Raw genomic sequence first — 21,786 nt, forward strand, 5'->3', positions numbered from 1 at the left:
TCGACAGGAGTGGGGGGCGCAGAGGATGAGAGACAAATTCAAACCCTAACAGTGGCTGAGATGCGCTGAGTGGTAGAGATTTGCCACCTGGGCCCCGCGCTGCCCAAATCTTGCCTGGATGGTTCCGCTGTTAAATTCGCAGCAGGCTGCTCTCAGTTCGTTCGGAAGGCGGACGGCCGGGCTGCCCCGTTTGCGCAGCGCACGTCTGGGTGGAGACGGTGGGCAATGGCAGACACCGCCTGGAAGGTCTGATAAGCCACTATAGCAGCTTCTGGACAAAGCGGCCTCCTCCCCACCCAGCTCTGTCCTCACCGGGGCCTGGCCCTATGGGCCCCTCGCAATCACCTGCGAGGCAGAGATAGACTACTCCCATTTTACAGAGGAGGAAACTGAGACCCAGAGGAGGGAATTCACCGGCCCATGGTGTCACAGCTGACAAGTGACAGACCCAGCTTCGACGCCTGGCAACCCGGCCCCCCGAGACTGGCCTCCCAACAACCCTCCCTCACACTCAGCGGCAGAATCGCACGACGGGGCCCGGCCCCCCTCCTGTGGGGCTGAGGACGTGGACTGGTGAGCAAGCAGGAAGGGAAGCGGAGGCCCGGGCCCAGTGACCGAAGCCCTGGACGCCAGCCCCAGGCAGGACTCAGCTGCCAGCCGGACCAGGACCCGAACTGCCTCCCTAACTCTGGTGGGCCGGCCTCCCCTCCAAAGCTCGGTTTTGCCATCGTGCAGTAGAGACAGGAACTGCCAACGGTTCAGGCCACCGAGAGGCTCCGACAAGCTCCACTGGGACAGCTGTGTGCCCCTGAGGGGGGGCCTGCTCCTGTGTTGTCCCCTTTGGGGCCCAGCGGAGAAGCTGGCACACTGAAGGTGCTTGGTGAGGGCGCAAGAGTAAACTCGTGGCTTCTGTAAAGTTGGATAATGGACAAAATCCCAACTTTTCTAAGCTAAGGTCATAGGAGAGGCAGGACGCGACGGCACAGACTTCAGACATCGTACAGGCTGTGAGGAACTCAGCTAAAAGGGGGCGCCTGGGGGGACTCAGTCCGTTAAGCATCCGACTATTGATTTCAGCTCAGGTCATGATCTCAGGGTTGTGAGACCGAGCCCCGGGTGAGGCTCCGTGCTCAGCGGGACATCTGCTTGGAATTCTCTCTCCGTCTGCCCCTGCAGCGTGAGCTGGTGTGAGGTACAGAATCCCCAGGAGCTACAGACGCAGGGGAGTTCCTACCCCCTCGCAGGCTCACCCCCAAGCACCTCACCCATGCTCTCAGGGAAGATTGGGGGCAGGGCCAGAGGACTCCTGGATCACCGAGCACCGTGGGAAAGGCATAAAGATTTTTCCACCCTCTCCCCAATGGAACAAGAGCCTTAAGTAGCTGAGAACAGAGCAGGAAAAGCCCCCAGACCCATTGCAGTTGGGGGTAATCAAACAGAAAAACCCTCCAACTCTGGGGGAGGAGGAGAAATACATCCTAGGAGGGGCGCCTGGCTGGCTCAGTCAGGGAAGCGTGTGACTCTCGATCTCGGGATTCATGAGTTCCAGCCCCATGCTGGGCGTAGAGATTACTTAAACAAAATAATAATAAAAATAAAAATAAGAACCAAATAAGAGAAATAACATTGGCACAGAGCATTCAAACGACAGCCTGCAGAACGGAAGAAGACATTTGCAAGTCGCATATCTGATAAGGGATTAATATCAAGAACGTACGTGTGTGTGTGTGTGTGTGTGTGTGTGTGTAAAACCGAACTCAACAACAAAAAAACCAAACACCCGATTCAAAAATGGGCAAAGGACTTGAAAAGACAATTCTCCCAAGAAGATACACACATATAAGCACGAGAAGATGCTCAACATCATTAATCATTAGGGAAATGCAAACCAAAACCACAATGAGATCCCATTTCACACCCACTAGAACAGCTATTATTTAAAATAAACAAAATACCCCCAGAAAATAACAAGTGCTGTTCGAGGAAGTGGAGAAACCAGAACAGCTGTGCGTTGCTGGTGGAAATGGAAAATAGCCCAGCCACTGAGGAGAAGACGGAGTGGTCCCTCAAAAAATTAAACATAGACCTGCCATAGGATCCCACAATTCCACGTGGGGGTACGCTCCACAGAACATCAAACAGGGACTTGAAGACACGTTTGTACACACGCAGCATTACTCACAACCGCCAAAAGGCAGGATCGAACTGGTCCCGGGAAGGCTTTCCAGTTCTGCCAATCTGTGGGTCTTCAACCTTGGAAAATGGGACCCCAAGGACCCTCTGATCTGGTCCGGCCTTGGACACGTCATTACAGTGTGGCCCAAACATCAACTTACGAGTCCTGCCAACCGTACTCGTCTTTACCTAACGTTACTGGTAATATCTTAATTACACGGACATATTTCAGAAGGTGTTATGGGTTGAATTGTGTCCCCCAAAAAGACACGTTGAAGTCCTAACCCCCAGTACCTGGGACTGTGGCCTCACTTGGGGAGAGTCCTTGCAGATGTAACCGCGTTAAGGTGAGGTCATTGGTGTGGGTCCTAACCCAATCTGGCCGGTGTCCTCATAAGAAGAGGAGGGAGTCACAGGGTGGGAAGATGGCCGAGATTGGAACGTGCAGCCACAAGCCAAGGAACCCAGGACGGTCGCCGCCCGCAGATGCTGAGGCAGGAAGGGCTCTACCCGGAGTCTCAGAGGGAGCGTGGCCCTGCTGACACCTTGATTTCAGCCCCGTGGTCCCCAGAACTGTGAGACAATTAATTTCTGCTGTGTGTGGTATTTTCTGACGGCAGTCCTGGGAAACACAGAAGACCATGGGAAAATTAGCACCAGTCCACCATTAAACCTCAGAGAACAGGAAAGACCGTGTTGTACTGACGTCTACAACGTCTGGGCCCCACCAGCTCCCACAGCCATGCTGCCCTTCCCGCCTGTGGAAGCGGGTCAGCTCCCGGCCGTCCAGGCCCAGCCAGATCTCCGGATGCCTGAAGAACAGGGCCCACCGACGTGCCAGTTCTCCAGCCACAGACCCTCCGCCCCTGCAGCCACCATCCTGCTAACTACTTCCAAATCTCTGCAGAATCTTTGGAAATGCTCTTTCTGCCTCAAGGGAGGGCTCCTGTGGGGGTGGGAGTCGGCTCTCCAAGCACAAGGGCAGGATAAAGGCCAAGAAGAGCCTGTCTCTTCGAAAGTCCAAGCAACCCCCCTTGGGGGAGTTTCCCGGTGACGTGCAGCTGGGGGGCAGTGTCACCAGGACAGTGTCAGGGGACTTCCCTCCCCAACAGATGGCAGGAGCTGACCTGAAGCAGATGACCACACTCGGGACACAGGAAGGGGGCTGGGGGGGTGCGCAGAGATGCCCCTGAGGAAGTGGCCCTCCTAGACAGTCCTGTGCAGGCTCTGCCCAGAAGAGGCCCCTTCGCCCTCTGTCTCTATCCCTCCCTTCCTGCCCCCAGTGTCTTCTGGCTCAGTGCCTCTGACTCTTGGTCAAAGGAGTTCATCAATCTGGAAGGCAGGTTCACGGAGAGATCCAGAGCCAGGAAAGGTCTAGAGGAGGGTCCGGGCCAGTGGGAAAACAGCATGAGGTCAAGAGGCTAGGCTCTCTTGAACTTGGAGTTCAGACATGTGTCTTATGTGCGCACACGTGAGTGGTTGTGTGTGGGTGAAAATATGTGCCCACGCATCCATACACATGCCCGTGTGTGCACGTGGACACGTGTGCATGTGTGTGTGTGTGAGTGTATTTTGGACGGGAGCCAAGGAGCTCCATAAGCCGACCACGCCCACCTCAGACGGCTTCCCACCCCCAAACTTTTTGCCCAGGAAATGTAATTAATTTAAACACTATCCCACCTCATTCTCTCCCCCCGTCACTATTGATCACAACAACCCCGGCCTCTGGTCCTCTGTTTGGAAAGTCTTTTTCAGCCTGGTGCTCACCAGCTCGTGACCAACTTCCAGGTAGAGTAAAGGATTAAATGGAAGGCACAATAAGAAGTGAAACAATTAGAATTTCTGCCTCATTATCATGGTAATCTTATCAGTCGGATAATGAGGTATTAATGGAGATTTAATGTGCATCTCATAACAGAATCCCTTGGAGAAAACACACAGGGAAATTGCTGTAAATCCACTTAATGATGGAGAAGTCCCAAAACACCATATTCCAAAGGATGAAAAATGCAGGATGCAAATGAGAAAGAATCAAGGTCAATAACACCACGGGGACGGGCCTAATGGCAGATTTGGAGATATATGTAATAAAAATTGCATGTTGCTTTTAAACCTCACCCTCTGTTTTCAAATGTGCGTCCCTAGTAATGAAACACAGAAGTGCAGCCAGAATGATTTGTATGTTTTGGAAACCATAGGGGGGACGGAAACATGTCTCACAACCCATCAGGCCCCCCGAGGGGAGCCATGGGAAATGGGGTGTTTTACCGAGAAGCTTCCAAGGGAAGGGGGGCAGAGCAAGAGCCCTTTGGCTGGCAGAGGGGAAGGCAGCCTATGTGAGTTCAAGGTCATTTGGGAAACATGCATCTACTTCTCCTTCATTCCACCGTTTGTCGGTTGCCTGCCACGTGGCTGACCACAAGCAACTCAGAAAGATGGGCACACTCGGATACGAGCCAAAAATAAGAGCCCTCATTCAGGGAGCCCCTACTCTGTGTCACGTGAGGCATTATTGAAATGCTGTGCACGGATGATCTCGTTTAATTCCAGCAGCAACACTGGGACATGGAAACTATTAATATCCCCATTCCTCAGATGAGAAACTGAGGCTCAGAAAAATGAACGGAGTGTCTCAAGCGGCATCGTGGTCTGAACATCACCACTCCTGTACTAGGTTGAACCGAATGAAACCACCCATATTTGGGTCCACAGAGAGGGTAATCTCATATGGTCCAGGCGAATCTTTTACTTTGAGGCTAGGGACCCTTCCTAAGATACGGAAGCCCCTGGAAAAGGCAGAGAGAGGGACAGAAACGGTGCACCGAGCCGAGGTGCGGAATCCGAGGAGCTGCCGGATCTGTGGCCTCACAGAGGACCAGGGACAAGAACCCTGCCACAGCCCCTGGACTCCTGTTTCCCACATCCGCTCTGGGGGTTCCGTGAGTGGGTGCTGAGTGCATGGAAAGGAAGCCCCAAAACACTCATCCCGTAAATTAAAAGCACTTCGTGTGTTGGAATATGCTAAGCAAACGTTGGCTGTTGGGTTCTTCTAATTTATTGATGATAATAAATAACCTTTGGGCTTCCCGGACGTTTGCAAGGACTGAAGATAAAGCTAGCTCTATTTTTCACTTATTTTAGGGCACTTAGATAAGGAGAGTTTTGCGGGGCTCTGAGCACAGAGTGACTAGCTGTCCGGGTTTGCCTGGAACTGTCTCGGTCTTAGTCCCGAAAATCCCACGTCCCGGGAAACTCCTCAGTCCTGGGCAAATTGAGACAGTTGGTGGTCACCGTGCCCCAGAGGGACAGCTGGGCTCTGGGAGACGTCAGGCCAGTTCTATCCAGCAGCAGGCGGGCAAGCAGCCCCGTGTACCGAGGCAGAGCGGGAGGGCGGAGAAGGCTCTTGCCACACAGCTACAGTCTGAGCTCAGAAACAAACCCCAAACATCCGTCACCTCCTTATTCCTCAGGAATCCCGACAGCCAGAGGGTCATGAACCCACTTCACAGATGAGGAAACTGAGACGCGGGCTGGCAAAGGGACTTGCCCAAAGTCCCAAGTAGCCAGTGAGCGTCCGAAGGGCTGAAGAAGGACGACAAGACCCGGCTTGAGAGTGGAAAAGGCCCCCAGAGAAGAGGTCAGTCTCCACCAGGGAGAAGGCGGGTATCAGGCAACATTTCTGGAGTCTTGCAGCTGTGTTCCGTTTAATCACAGACTACAAATTGAATGAAGTTAAGACAGTGTTGCCTCTTTGAATTTCCCCCAGGCCCTTTTTAATGAATAAATAGGCATGATTTGTAATTAGCTTATCCATTGTGCGAATCTTCTGGAGCACCTGAAGTGAGTTAAACGTGCCCCCTGCAATCTCGTCGACAATATTAATTCGCTCAGCAAACCTTTCCTCCTGGTCCACCGTGCATGCGACCAAATGATCACATATTGCTCTGCGGTGGACATATTGAGAAAAATTGGGATTTTTCGGCCTGGAAAATGAAGACACAGTGTCCTCATCAGTCCTGCCTCCCAGTGTGGGATTTGGAAGCGACAACTTTGGTTTGTTTTCATCAGCAAACACTAGATAACCCGCAAAACAATCTCCCACCTTCCCCCCCTCAACCAGCCTTTAAAATTCCCGCAGCCACTGGCTCGAAAGGCTTCTGGTCATTTCCAGTGCCTCACCGAGGGGCCCGAGGCAGGGGCCAGTGGTTGTCACCAACCCGGGCTGCCTTTCTTTCGAGCAAGCTGTCATCTGTGTGTGGGGGCCGCCCGGTCCCCGCCCGCCGCCGCTGTTTGAGTCCGCTAACTCCTGCCAAGCTAACGGGCGGCCTGTATCATTTATCCTGTAATTGGGGCTGCTTGTCACGAGTTTTGCCTGGTTTCCGTGCTAACCACGTGGCCGCTGCTGAAATTCCGAATCCTAACATTTCCCTGCTCAGAGCTGGTGGGAGGGCCCCTCGGCGCAGGTAGCGTTCTTGATTGCCTCCACATTTTCCAGCAAAGGGGTTTCCATTCATCTTCATCATGGGCTCAATCTGTGCACAGAGAGGAGGCGGCTGCCCTGGTGGGTCCTCTCCACCCCGTCACCTGGAGGCTCTCTCTCATCTGTTCCTCTGCGTTCACGGCCGCATTTATATTCCGCCCGCCCTGCTGCTTTCTCAGGGGTCTGCAAAGGGTCCCCAGCAAACGGGCCCTCTCCCCCCCGGGCCCCGAGTGGGAGTCCAGGTGCCAGCCTGTTACAACAAAGAAGAAGGTCACCCCTTCTTCTGCACAAAGCGAATGGGGAGGCGGAGACGCTCCTTCCGTCCTTGCCGTGGCCTTGACACTGGGAAGTGGACCTGGCTGTGCGTGGGAAAGCGGGGAGGTCAGCTTTCCTTGCTCCAGAGAATCCTATTCAGCCCGATCTGCTGGTGCCCGCCGGGTGCCAGGCTACATGCTGGGCACTGGGGAGGCCACCCGTGTCCAGCCCTGCCCTCGACAGGATCGCAGGGCAGCGGAAGCACACAGCAAGGTCAGGAGAATAAAGAACTGGCAGGGGTGCCATCCTCTACAGTTTGCAAAACTCCTTCGCTTCCACGCCCTGGGAGGGCCCCCACCCCCCAGTCCTGTCGGGCTGATATCTTGCAGAGGGGCAGACAGGACCCCTTAGTAGCTAAAAACAAGGACTTGGGAATCCTCTAGAGCTGGATCAGATCCAAGCTCAGCCATTTATTTTCTACGTGGCTTTAGATAAACCACTTCATCACTCTGAGCCTCGGCTTCCTCGTCTGTAAAATGTGGCTCCTTATACTACCCGGCTTCTGTGAAATAACGTGTATAAAGCACTCAGGACCGTGCCCGGCACATGAAAATGGTCCCAGAACTCGAGGCATTATTGTGACTAACCACACAAGCACCCTTGGTAGCTCCTTCCTGAAGGATGGGGTGCGGGGATCCCCACAGTTTGAGAACTAGACTGTCCAGCGAGGTCACCTAGCCCAGGAGCCTGTCCAGAGCTGGGCTCAGTCCTGACTTAGCTCCTCATTGGCTGTGACTCAGGGCTGCTGCCTCATCAGTGAGATGGGAAGAATAACCTTGCCATTAGGTTGCTGTAGAAACACTTTCTAGGGGCGCCTGGGTGGCTCACTTGGTGGAGCGTGCAACTCTTGATCTTGGGGTTGTGAGTTCGAGCCCCGTGTTAGGTGTACAGATTACTTTAAAAAAAAAAGGAAACCCTTTCTATATTGAGAATAATGGTTATTGCTCGCTATAACACAGGGCGAGCAAGCAGGAACGCGGTGTACGTGTGTGTCGAGTGGGGGGGACAAGCATGGGTCCCGGGGTCTGTCTAGAGCTGTCCCAGTAAAGAGTTGGGTGAAAAGCCCGATGAAGGGGGACTGGTTGGTTCTTCCTGTGTCCAGTAACCTACCCGCTCTCCTGGGCTTCCAGAGCCCTCCTCCAGAAGGGCCTGACCGGGCCTTCCCTGGCAAGCCTTTTCAGCCACTGGTGTGTACCTGTCCTTGGCCACAAGATGTCACCCAAGGAACAGCAAAGCAGGGGCCTGGGAGGAACCTGGCCAGCCCAGCACCAACCCAGGAAACAGCAAATCCCAGCCCTTCTCTTGTGGCCCCCATCCTGGGTAAGCCTCCGGAGAAGAGCCTGCAAAGGTGGGCATGCTGCAGTGGGTTCAAATCCCAGACTTCCTGCAGGATAGGACACTGTTGCCCCAGAGAACCCTGGTTTGTAGCCCCTCCATTAATAAATAAATATGATAATCCCCACTGCACCGAGTAGGATTAAACAGTTCCCTGGGGAACAAGGGCCAGGAGGAGGGTGGTGCAAACGGACAGCCGAACTTGGGTGTGAGTGGGCTGCCACTGGGGCAGGCGCTCAGCAGAGTACCTGACATCCCCCATCCCCAGCCTGTGCTTGGTAAGAGGTGGGGGGCACACGCCTCACTGTGGCATAGCCTCTGCCCTCAAGGCATCCCCAGGCTCCCTCTTCTTGGTGACGTCATCTCCCTGGTGGTTCAGCTCCACATGGCCCAGCAAGGCCCATACCAATTCTTTGCGTGGCAGCCACCTGGCGCCTGGATCTGGAACAGGGAAGGGAAGAAGTGGGAGTAAGGGCATGACCCCAGCCCTGGAGTCCCTGGAGCAGCCCCAAGTGAACCAGCGAGGGGTGCGCAGCAGGAGACATTGAGGCCCAGCCAAGTGCCCTGGTGTCTGCAGACCTGAGGACCAGCTGCAGTTGGAGAATCCAGGTATCCTGGGCTGCCGGCCTGAGCCTCCAGGGACCATGGACCTTGACCTTGGCCCGGAGGCTGAGCACACAGTCTAAGTTCCTTGCAGACGGGACTTGGTATGGCTGTGCCCACACTTCAGTGGGTGTGAGGCTCCTTATCGTTCCTCCTCCAGCTGGGGCTACAGAGGTGGAGGCCAAGGGCTTTGGGGCAAGGTGCCTTCCCAGAGGATGTGTAGGTGGGGGAGGGAGAGCCTACGGGGGCCACATTTGGGAAGAAAAGATAGTGACATCCCCCCGCCGAGGAGCTACTACAGTTTGTCCTCTCCTTCACCCCCACCTGCAGACATCTGGGGACACCTGCCATTTGGGGTGGGACAGTCCCCTAGGAGAGCATGGGGTCCAGGCAGATCACTGCTTTGCAGAGAAGTGTACAGGGGATGAGGCCTCCCTGGGGACGGAGGGAAGGCTGGGGGCACTGGGGAGTCTGCCTTCCTCCCTCCGAAGCTGGAGTGGTAGGGAGAGGCGCTGAATCCAGGGGGCTCAGTAGGGGCAGAGGTTTCCAGGCAGGCGAAGCATGACAGTTCGGGGCAGAGGTGAGCGTTTTGAGGCCCCAGGTGGAGCTGGAGAAGAACAGAGGCATAAGGCTGAAAAGTAGGTTGGAACCAAAATAGAAGAGAGAAGATTTGAGGCAGAAGAGGACTCTGATCAGACCCGATCTGTTCTAAGGGCACCTAGGGGAAAGGGCGGGAGGGAGGCGGTTGGGAGAACACGGGGTGGGGGTGGGGCAGGAAACACGGCCTTGGAGGTGGGGGCACATTCAGCAGACGTCGCTCCAGAGACCTCAGGAAGTTTGGGGGATCCTGGGGGATCCTGGGGGATCCAGAGACGGGGGCAGTGAAGAAGAGCACGAGGCAGGTCCGCGGGGCACCTACCGACCGAGTGTCCAAACCCGGACGGTCGAAAGGAAAGTTTCAGACACTGTTCCACCGGACTTAGTATTCATGACCCCACAGCTCAATCGATGTAGGTTCACAATGGAGCCTTTCAGTTAAAACTGGGTTCCTTTCCAGTGGTTTCTGTGCTCACAGGCTGACTGTGCGTGCCCGGAATGTCTAGGGGCCCAGCCAGGGCTGCCCCCATTCCATGACCTCCACGGTGTCCGTGCACGTCAGCTCCATCCCTCAGTTAAATGATGACGTAGGAGAACTATTTCAAGATTTTATATATATAATCGTAATACACATGTGACCAAACCAGAGACTGGAAGGGTCACTGAGGTAATAGAGCCCAACTCAGGAAGGCGTCACCTGCCTCAGGTCCGGTGACAAAGCTAAGATCGGAACCGTCTTCAGGCTCCTGGACCAGGTACTACCACCAGACACCACTCAGCACCACGGCTTTTCTGGGGGCGGCAGGAGTCTTCCAGGGAGGGGGAAAACCCTCTTGGGGCTGGTGGGTGTGGCCCAGCTTTGCGCTGGAAGGAGGCCCTTGCCACCTTCCCTTTCAGTCATCTGTCCCGTTCCTCTGCACTTGCCTCCTTCCCCTTCCCCGGACTCACTCCCCACTCGCTCCCCCAGCGCCTCCCCTGTCACTAGCGTCACCGCAAGAGAGGGAACACGGGGTTGCTGGTGATCAGGAAGTGAGGTGGGCAGGAGGGAGGAAAATAAATCCAGGACTCAGAATCCACAAAGCGACTGAGGGGACCCGAAATAGGGGATGAGGGAAGCGAAGGTTCTCTCGCTGCCGGCAGGGCCAGGCCCAGGCTGCTGTTGGGGAGCTGAAGTCAAGTCAGAAGCCAGGGGCTGCTGGAACCATGCTGTCATTTCACATGGGGACACCAGTTACTAACAGAAGCAAAACACAACAGAAATGGAAGAGACATGTTGAAAGCAAAAACAGGGAGGTAGATTAGACAAGTATCTTTTCGTACCGACAGTTGAACACCGAGATCCTCTGGGAATGTTTAGCCATTTGAGGTTTGCGGAAGAAGTTTTTACATAACCACACAGGTTATGAAGAAAACACTTGGGCTTAAGCAAATAAAAAGAGCTATCCCTAGAGGATAAATTGGACTGGCTGGCTGGCAAAATTTCTTCTCCTTTAAAAAAGCCTGCCTTCCTCGCACCTGCTACCCTTGCAGGACTTGGAGCCGAGCCTTTACGAATTGAACACCTTCTGCAGTGGATCCCAAATTTTAGCCAGCGTCAGTTGGGGAGCTTGCTAAGAATGCAAATTGCTGGGCCCTCCCCCCAGAAATTCTGATTCAGTGGCTATGGGGTTAGGTCACAAGCTAATGGACACCCCCAGGCGGGTGGGGCAGATGGGCCACTGGTACCTGCTTTGTGAAATGCTGGCTCTCTGGGCACTTCTCAAACTTTCCTGAGAATGTCACCTGGAGGACTAAGTTTTGTTTTTATAGAAAATACTTTTAATTCTTGCCCTTAAAACTTACAAAGACTATATATGATTTGGAAACAAGACCACCACACAATGGCCAAATAAGAATTGTCCGTTCCATGTCCTCGTTTGGTCATTCAGAAATAATTGTCAAGATTGTGGCTGCTGGTCGCCTTCCATTGTTTTTATATCTGTGAGTTCACCGTAGTCTACTTCCCCTTCCACATAAAGACCCTTCTTCATATACCAATAGGGCCCCATCTCTGAGACCTGCCTAGAATAATGATATACTGTGCCATGTTGTCTTTTGACTGACATCACCCCCTTGCTACGCTTCACTATTCCCTCATCGCCACATCTCGTCTGTTGCCGGAGAAAACGCTGCGACTGGGTGTTTTTCTTCCATCTGTCTCATGACGGGGTCCTGACCCACGTGCCCTGATAAATGCACACGATTCAGAGATCTTCCAAGAACCAAGCTGCCTGCCATTTCAGACTCATGTCTTAAAAACTGATCACGTACCTGTAATACAGCTCTTTGAAAGGCGGCTTCTGTTTTTCTTTTTTTTACAATTTAATCTTGAGTCTTTTCCTGACTCTCTAGCCCAGAGAGCCTAGAGCCAGGGGATCACTCAAGGATGTAAAGATTCCTGGTTTCATCCTCAATAAATTCGGATTTACAAACAAGAGAAACAGATGATTCTCAAGAGGGAAGTCTGGAAATCAGTGGTTTGCAGAACTCGCTGTCGCACAATTTTGGGCCCCACTCCCGGAGATTGTAATTCATTTGGTCAGAGTGAGGACAGATCCCCTGACTGAATCCCCAGGAATGATGTAGAAACATCAGCGACTATGTATATGAATCAACAACCCTGGTTACAAAACTTTTGTCAAACCTACAAATTAAGAGGGGTAAGGAAAGCAGAGGTGAAAATGTCCTATTTTTAAAAATCACATCAGAAGGGGCACCTGGGGGGCTCGGTCGGTGGAGCAGGCAACTCTTGATCCCAAGGTCTTGAGTTCAAGCCCCACGTCGGGCAGAGATTACTTTTTAAAAAAATCACATCAGATACTCTTTTCACAGGAACATAAAATTTAATGTTTTTGGCCAGCAATATGCTGAATTCCTAGTTAACAGAAATAAGTCTACTGTGGTTTTCACGTCCAGCATCTACGACAGGTTCAATGACTTGCAACCGAGAGCTATTCCCAAATATGGAAGATGTTTTCAGGATCCCCACAGCCAGAGTGTTTCTGGTCTCTTTGGTCAATTTTTAAAAATAGTCTATGCACTGCATCTTGGTACTCCAAGAAGATGGAAAAGGATTCTTCTGGAATGAAATGACTGAAGCAAAAGCTCTTCAATGAATCCTTAAATCTCTACGCAGAGGACGCATTTATAGCTAAGAGGCGCTTCTGAGAAATGATGTCGCTTCTCAGGATCGTGACACATTTTACAGGCAGCACTACAGGGAGGCCTAGCTCAACAGTGTCAAGGCTCAGCATCCTTCGGGAAGGGCTATGGAGCCACTTATTTGGAGAGAGGGGTTGAGTGGGTACAAATATAACAGGAGTCCAAGCACACAGGGAATGCCAAGTTGGCAAGAAAAGCTGAATTCTATTTTCAGTTTTAGGCAAGTGATAGCATTAATTTTAATATTGAACAGACTGAATGAAAACGGAACCCTAACCGAAATTTTTAATGTTTCCTTCTAAATGAAGTGCAATCAATATAGGGAAAGCACCTTTCCACCAGTGAGGGAAGACTGCGGTGACCTTGTGACAAGGGTTCCCTGTCTAACAGCACCTCCCCTCAACCGAAAAGATTAACAAGGGCTTCAGTGAATACCGGGACGAGGGCTTCCGCTCGCACAACGAAGGCCGATGAGCAGCTACGACATACAAGAGTCAGACACGACCTGCGTGGAAACAGTAATGTTCACCATCACGTTAGCAACCGCGAGTCCACGCTCACTCCTTCCTGGACCACACTTACCAAACAGCCTTAGAGGTTCAGGGGAAAAAGACAAGTGTGAACTCATGGAGAAATTAGTAATATCTGAAGTCAAAAACACTTTCGGAACTGCTTCTGCATACAAAATAGATGGAAACATAAAATCCAGTGAATTCAACTGCTCTCCCTTTTTAATCAGCTTTACAGAATGATATGATACATTAGTCATCACATTAGAAGACAGGAGGAGTTTCCTGTACATATACAAGATTGTGCAAGCTCATTAACTGAGGCTTATAGAAGGTTTTATCGGTTTCCAGAGGAGAGGCAGTACAAAGCTTTTTAATACAGGTGCAGCACAAGAATACGGTAAACAAGACAGAGTATCAGCTCAGCAGGGGTGAATTCTTAAGGCGTGCGGCCGCTGTCCACACTGTCTGCCATTAACCAAGTAGAGAGGACTTCCTCCCTCTTGAACTTAACCTTTGCTGAGCGCAGGCCTGTGGGACACACCAGCTCCACAGTGACTCCACACCAACCGTGACACTGAAGCAAACTGTGTTTTCCTTTCTCCAAGTGTCCTCAAGAGTAATAAAGCTATTCCATGTCATCCTACTTCTTGGGTAACCTACATTCTAAAATATATTAAGTATTAATCTGGCAAAGTTCGCAAGCATTTTGGCATTCAGAATATCTCAAATTACCTCATCACTGTTAATCTACTAACTAAAAATTCTTGGAGCTTCAAGAAGATTGTTTCTGATCCCCCCCACCCAGCAAATTATGGCAATTACATACAGAATAAATCCACTCGACTTAAAAGAACTAAAAAGACGGAAAATATAGACTTTTGCTTAAAGAAATGAAACAGGAATGGAGAGGCAGGAAGAGAACGTCTAAGACACACACGGAGGAAGCTAACCCCACTACATTTCTATCACTTCTATGTAATCCACTAAGAATTTTGAGCAAGTGTGGTCCTACTTCCCCCTTCCACAACAAATCACATCAGAGAAAGGAATCTTTAAAGCCTCCCCCATTTAAAGTATGTAGTTGACCTTGACTTGGCCCCAGTTGGAATCCCCATGGCAGGCGACCCCACAGTGGTGCTGGGTGGGCATGCGCAGTTGGCTACAGGGTCTCCCAGGCAAGAGCACAGCCTCGCCGCTGTCTGGGCCCGGTTTCTGTTCTCTCGCTCATGCACTTCAGCAACACGTATGCTGAAAGTCTGCGTTAAACAAAGCCTTCCAAGACACAACAGGAAAAGAAAAACCATGCAACACATCTATTTTCAATCCCTCACAAAGCCTAATTCTCTTACTACAGCGATTTAATATCTGTGTAAAAAAGGCTTTCATCAGCAGGTTTTTAAAAGAAAAATCAGAAGAAAGTAATTACTGTGGCTGAGATGGGAACTAAAGTGGAGAAAGAAAACAAAACGTTTACCAGGCCTTAAAAAAATAACTTCACAAGGAAAGACAATCTTCGATCTGTATTCCTACGACCTTTCTCCAGAAGCAGAATATTAACACAAGACACAAACTCCTTTCTCATTAGAGACGTTAACCGCGTGCAAACTGAGCCATTGTGTCCGTTTAACATTCCTTATCGTTGCAAATTCCACGTCATCATCAGTGGCTACCGAATGTTCCCTGTGGGTGATTTTATACTTTTGCACTAATCTTTCATACAAAATGGGTACTCGGAGGAAGTGTAGTAAGAACCAAAGAACAACTGTTCCTCCTTCCTGAAGGCGCGAAATCAAATTCCTGCCTGCCTCACACCCTACGGCTGCCACGCCGTTACCCAGTCCTCCGTGCAGAGAGCAAGGCTGTAACGAGCCACGCCACACCCGCAAAGGTGACTGCTGCTTTGGCCGTGCTCCCAACAGGGTTTCCAGAGGGAAACTACGCCGCTCCCCCAACAGCTGGGCTGTGCCGCGCTGCCAGCAGCGGAGGCGAGACCCAAGCCCCTGCCTGTCTCAGAGGCGTCGTCTGGCGCCGGGTCTGCGGGCTTCCAGCCTCGCCCCTGGCTCCGGCGCCGCTCAGCTCTTACCACCTGCCTCCAGCACAGCCTGGCACCAACTCGCCACCTTGTCCTCCCCAGAAAAGAGCCCTGTGCCATGTCCACAGCTTCGCGTTTATTTCCATAGTGAGAACACAGCAGAGATGTAGCAACCATTTGGAGAAAAAAATCTCTATAAAATCCCATTAATAATGCACTTCAACTCTTCCAAATCTTCTACTGACATTTATTGAATCAAATGCTAAAGTAAATGGACTCCCCCTAGGTCTCAGAAATCGTGTCAGACTGTTTGTCTCATAAAGTCTTTACGATAGGATCTGACTTCTAACACCGAGGCAAGTTTGACAGTCACAACCCATGAAGCACAGGACTCGACACAGATTGCTTGACCTAACATTCCCAAGGACATTTTGTAGTACTCGTTTAATTCTGATCTCTCCCTAAAAGGCAGAAACCACATCCCACACTCCTATGCAACTTGGTATCTTGGTATTTTAAAATAAATCAATGAGAAGAAGTGGAGGCATAAAGAAAATCCAGCTTCTTTAGGCACAATTAAACACGGAGGTCTTGCAGAGAAGACCACAGCCTCTGTGTTCATCTGCTCACGGCTGTCTGTCAGTGCCCTTAAAAATGCCTAGAAATGCTGCCCGCAAACAAGGGACTCAAAGTACGGGACCAGGTGTGTTACAAAAGCAGCTCACCATGTTTAGGAAACATACCAAGTGAAGCCAGTCAGTCATGACTTATGTACAGACTTGTGCTTGAAGCTTTGGTGCGCCTCCTTGGCCAATTGCTCAGACACCAAAACCCATTCCTGATTATCAATATACAGTCAAACCAAAATACTGAAACATAGACTTTTGTTCAGAAGAGGGAAAAAAAGGCACAGAAACCTGCCAAAATAGATTTTTTCCATAAGAATAATATGGTTGATTAAAATAGTTTATCACTAGTAAAACTTGTATCACTAGAGCAGACAATACAAATTAGTTTTTAAAAAAATGACATTCACTGAATTCCTGGTCTGTCATTCAATGTGAATAATCATCAAAAATATATTACAATTAAAGGTTTGAAAGGAGTTCTGTTTGGGGTTTCTACACTGTATTTAGTATTTCAGGTAAGAAGTACCACAGTAACGTATTAGGTGTCTACCGTTCCTTCGTACGCAACACATGCCGATTAAAGGGTCTACCTCCCTCCTCCTGTAGGCTCAAAGACGTCTGTGGTGAGGAATGTCTAAGTGATTGTTATACCCCTCATCAGAGGCAGCCTTGTGCATCAAACTCCACAACTAGAAAGTTCAAGAAACTGTTTTCCACTTTAATAAATATTTCTGTGTACTTGTTGCTTTTAAGCTTAGCTTAAACTTTATCCAGCAAACCATTTCACAAGAGGGTACGTCACAACCTACTATCAGCAATATTCCTTGTTTATTAGAATCTGAAGATGTCCATATTACATCAAATATAAATATATATTATATTTACATTTCCTTCTTAGCTTTTCAATCTAGGCGAGTGTATTTATAGATAATGCCACTAATGTCACCACCATTACAATTCTCAGTGCAACTGGTATTCTCCTTCCATTAGATGCATATGAGATTAGACAGCATCTAAAAAGAGGTGTATTGTTCTTTTTATTTTTTTAAATAAAAGGAAAGAATGGGTACTCATGAATGGAGATCTAGGAATTTTCTAGATTTTGTTCTGTTTTTTAATGTTTCAAAATACCTGAAAAATGTGGTCCCTTTTTGCAGTACTAATTCTCTACTTGGGACAAGAAAATAACCAAATATGCAACAGAAACGAAAAGAGCCCAAAGAAAAGAGAACCTGCTTGTTAGCTCATTAATCTGTTTAGTAAAGATCTGTTTTTAAAATGTCTGAATGCTGTACAATATTATACAAAAACAATCTTCAGCCTTCAAAGCAGCTGGTACATTTTCTAAGAGATCTGTTTGCCCGCCTAACAGTCTGCTGCCTTGGTGGGCCTTGGTCTTGGTCACTTTCGGTCGTCGATAGTTTTAATGAATTCCACTGCTGCTGTGAACTGCATCCACCAATAGGACTCCTCTCCAGACAGACAGCTGGCATAAAAGCTGCTGATGTACTGGACAGTGGACAGCAAGCAGGGCGGATTTGCCTAGAGAAGGGAAAAATGAGAGTCAAATACTCAGATGCATAGCTCTGCAAAAATCATCTAAGTTAACATCTTCACATGTTTTTCTGTGAAAGAGATACCAGTCCTTTTTGAAAATAATCCCCAAATTCTTCTTTGGAAGTGATTTAGAAACCCCCTAGCCAGTATGAAGAACAACAGTATACTGGAAAGGCAACTCGGGTTCTAATACCTGCTGAACTGTATCTAGAGCTTTCTGTTCTTGTAAGTCACTGAAGCTTGCTGGTCCCTAAAGAGACTGAACTAATCCCAGCAGACTTCCTCAACATCCCAGGATTCTAAAATGTTTGATAAGGAAATAAATACTATACGCCAGTGAGTTATAAGCCTGGGTAGAATCCGCTGAGAAAGAAAACAAACTAGGGGCGCCTGGGTGGCTCAGTCGTTAAGCGTCTGCCTTCGGCCCAGGGCGTGATCCCGGCGCTCTGGGATCGAGGCCCACATCAGGCTCCTCTGCTGGGAGCCTGCTTCTTCCTCTCCCACTCCCCCTGCTTGTGTTCCGTCTCTCGCTGTCTCTCTCTCTGTCAAATAAATAAATAAAATCTTTAAAAAAAAAAAAAACTAAAAAGATAACATGCCCTCTGTTGCCAGAGGCGACACAGAACATTTCCCGCTTTTTCACTTTCTTCACGGGGAAAGGACGGACACAGGTGTTTTAAGTGGCTGGGAGAAGCTAAGGCCTGTGCCTCAGAACACATTCAAACGGGCTCCGCACGGGAACCAGGCACACCACACGTGGACGAGAGAAGAGCGAGGCCAGCAGCAGGAGTTACAAAGGCCAACCGCACAACGATCCTATGGGTTGCTAACTGAGCCAAGAGTTCAGATTGCAGAAATACCACAAATATGGGGCGCCTGGCAGGGGGGCTCAATCAGTTGAGTGTCCAACTCTTGATTTTGGCTCAGGTCATGATCTCAGGGTTGTGAGATCGAGCCCCACGTCAGGCTCTGCGCTCAGTGCAGAGTTTGTTTGAGATCTTGCCCTCTGCCTCCCCCCCGACACCCCCACAAATAAAATAAATCTTTAAAAAAAGAGAGAGAGATGTCAGTACGTTTTAAAATAATATGGCACGATTAGAAAATAAGAGGCTAAAAGAGGAGAGGTATTTGGGAAATTTGATAGTTCATGTGACAAGTACTATGAAGAATTCAATGTGGAAGATGGGAAAAGCACACTAAAAAGAACCTGCCTCATTCCTTCTTCATCCCTTCACTCAGTAATTACAACCAAGCCCCAACCAAGAACCTCAGGCATGTAACAGCTGAAAATGTTCATCTGGCAATCTGGTCCTCCTATTCTTTCTTACGAAAACCGTACCTCCTGGACAGAACACAAATCACAGCAGACACCTTCTTCCTGGGTAGCACAGAGCTTAAGACTGGGAGGAACCAAGGTCTCCGGAGCATGTGAAGCCCTGCTCAGCAATGCCAAATAAACTCTTTTCATTAGTAACCGTGAGGGGCCCACCTTTATCAACACAAATACCAAAACAGGGACGAAGTCATCTGCCCCGGGGACGGAGTCCTCATTGGCCAGGCTCAGGAGGTTCATGATGGTGGAGCACATTCGCAGGATGCACTGTACTTTGTCCCGGGGGGTCTTGTAAGCACTTATTGTCCTGATTTCCGACTGTGCAGATGGCCATGGGGCCTCCCGAAGATAAACCTAAGCGAGACCACAGACAGACAGACAGACAGAACTTGAATCGAACAGCGACTACGGGAGGCCACCACAGCAACCTCCATGTCAGGAAGCAGAAGGGCAAGCTCGGTGCCTTTTCCTTTCTTCAGTAAAGCCAGACTGCTGTTCCTTCCCCTCCACTAAGACAAAAGCCTAACTTTTAAACTTTTAAGTAATTTGCTTTGCATTTTTCAATAAAGCAACCCAGATAGCCATTAATGGAGCAAAGGGGATACGATAACACCCAACGTAGAATTTAAGCAATGTCAAATAATTCTCTTTTCTTAAGTAGCTAGAATGGAACTTCTCTACATGTAGTAGCTGATTCTAAAAGCACAACAAGCTACTTCTGAAAGAAAAAAAAATTTTTAAATATGTACATTTGTTGCAACAGCTCTAGAAATAACAGATTCAAAAAAAACAAAAAAAATTTAAAAACTCACACTCATCAGTATTTCATTACCGGGGACTTTAATAAAACCACCAGAAAGCTCTAATACCTGAAATTTTCCTATTATTTTGTAAAAATTGTATGACCTAAAAGGTAATTTTGATGTCACAGATTTAACTTCTTCCCCTGGAGTAATAGTTGTCACGCTCGGTGGAGTGTCACCAGATTCCTTATTCAAATGGCACTTTTCTGCAGAAACAGGATTATAAAACAGCCATGGAGGGAGCACCTGGGGGGATCAGTTGGTTAAGTGTCTGACTCTTGATTTTGGCTCAGGTCATGATCTCAGGGTCGTGAGATCAAGCCCTGCGTCCAGAGCCTGCTTAGATTCTCTCTCCCCCTAGGACCTTCTCCATTACGATCTCTCTCTGAAACACACACACACACATCCACGGGGAGCACTGCGGCAGGAGGCGGCGGGGCTTCAGGGCCCTCAGTGCAACCCCCCCCCCCCCCCGCTCATCTCCACACTGAGGTGCCATTCCCTGCCAGGTGATTTTAATCTGAGGACCTCCGAGAACTTTACAGTGAGAATTACATCAAATGCAAATTGTGTTTTAGAATTTATTATATTCTGTTTCCTTGAAAAACTGCTGACTTGCAGATGGGTGTATCGAGCAACCACGAGCAGCACCCATGCCACATAACCCTGCGTTACCTCCGGTATCTGAAGAGCTCTGTGATTGGCAGTCACCACTTTAGACAATCTCTGAATATGTTCATGAAGAACCCTGCAAACCCCCAAAAACACATACGTAAATACGCAGTTCCGATAATAAGGCACACAGACAGTCATAACTGATTTTTTCAAAACATTTAAAACATTTAGACTAATTTTGAGATATAGATTACAATTACGGTTAAGATAGTATCTCTTCGCTCTAAGTATTCCGTCTTGTCAAAAAAGGTGTCACACGTAGGATCTGCTCAGAAATGCTAAGTGAGCTAAGAGGAGGCAAGGAGAGTAGGGAAGACCTTCCTTCCCAGCCGAGGACAACGTTCCAAGGGACAAAGGAGAGGGGCCCTAGTCCAGAAGCCACCTGGACATGCTAATTAGTACAAAGCACAGAGGACGTAGAGGGATCAAAAGCCAGAAACCAACGATCACAGAAGCTTAGATAGAGAAGGGGCTCTTGAGAACACTCAAACTCTCTCTCATTTCATAGATGAAAATAATCAGGCTTAAAACAGTGAAGGATTTGCCTAAGGTCACACGGGGGTTAGTAGCAGGGGCTAAACCCAGCTTTCCTGGTTTCTACTACTCTTTCCAGAACACTGTGTTAACTGTCCACTCTATAAAACCTACAGAAATGCCATGGAGGAGAGGGCAGGAATAGAGGCAGGAATAACCTGCTTCAAAGCTACTCTTTGCAGTAAATACAGTTTGAATGTCCTTAACTCCATATCCCGTTCTGGAAGTGGAAAGCTGGTCTCTGGAGAGAAAATAGGCTCCATCTGGTAAATTAAGTACAGAAGCCTGGGTGTACCTCTGAGAGTATGAACCAGTAGGAGAGGCAGGCTGGAACAATCCTAACCCATCCACAGAACATACATGCAAGATCTTAGCATTTCCATGAGAGAACCTTCTACAGACCACTCATGAGTCACCCCTAGGTCCTATCACATGGACCCCTTGAGAGCCACTGTTACTGCTGGGGAGCACAGGGGCCGCCTCAACATGCTTGGGCCAGAAACAAGGTTGTAAAGCAGTGCTCAAGAAAATGAAAAGAAGGAAAAATGAAAATACGAAATCATCCCTAGTCTCATTACCCAAAATATAACCCCTGTTACCAATCCAGGCATTTTTTTCAGGATTAATTTTTTTAGGATTATTTTTTAAAATCAGCTTTATTGAGACATAATTCATACACCATACATTTCCAGATATTTTCTGATAATCAAAGGAGAGCCCTCCATTCCTAATAAATAGATAATGAGCATACGGAAGTCAAGCACTGTGCCCGATGCTGGGAGAGAGGAGCGAATAAAAGCATGATGTTCCTGCTCTCGTGGAGCCAATGATCTGGTGGAGGAGAGAAGCATTCACTGGACGACCACACACAGCGGTGATGGGAGAGGGGGTGATTCTGCCCTCCGAGGGACATCTGGCAGTGTCTGGAGACATTCTGGCTCTCACAGCGGGTGGGTACTACTGGCATCTAGTGTACAGACCAGGGATGCTGCTAAACGTCCCACA

General features: G+C 49.3%; 1 protein-coding gene and 1 pseudogene across 7 annotated transcripts in view; both read right to left on the minus strand.

Moving 5' to 3' along the window:
* Window positions 1–11,167: 11,167 nt before the first annotated feature.
* Window positions 11,168–13,955, minus strand: LOC123788058 (single-stranded DNA-binding protein, mitochondrial pseudogene; annotated as a pseudogene).
* GAPVD1 (GTPase activating protein and VPS9 domains 1) overlaps window positions 13,420–21,786 on the minus strand; it is a 74,442-nt gene continuing 66,075 nt past the window's right edge. For all 7 annotated transcript variants that reach the window (XM_045790940.2, XM_045790943.2, XM_045790941.2 and 4 more), the window contains 3 exons: window positions 20,248–20,320; window positions 18,926–19,123; window positions 13,420–17,421 (listed from right to left, as the gene is read on the minus strand). In XM_045790940.2, the coding sequence (XP_045646896.2) occupies window positions 17,281–17,421; window positions 18,926–19,123; window positions 20,248–20,320 (412 nt within the window). In that variant the 3' untranslated portion in view covers window positions 13,420–17,280. The remainder of the gene's footprint in view (window positions 17,422–18,925; window positions 19,124–20,247; window positions 20,321–21,786) is intronic.

Source organism: Ursus americanus, chromosome 18 (assembly GCF_024610735.1).
Source record: "Ursus americanus isolate L20-20 chromosome 18, mUrsAme1.1.p, whole genome shotgun sequence".
Classification (NCBI taxonomy): domain Eukaryota; kingdom Metazoa; phylum Chordata; class Mammalia; order Carnivora; family Ursidae; genus Ursus; species Ursus americanus.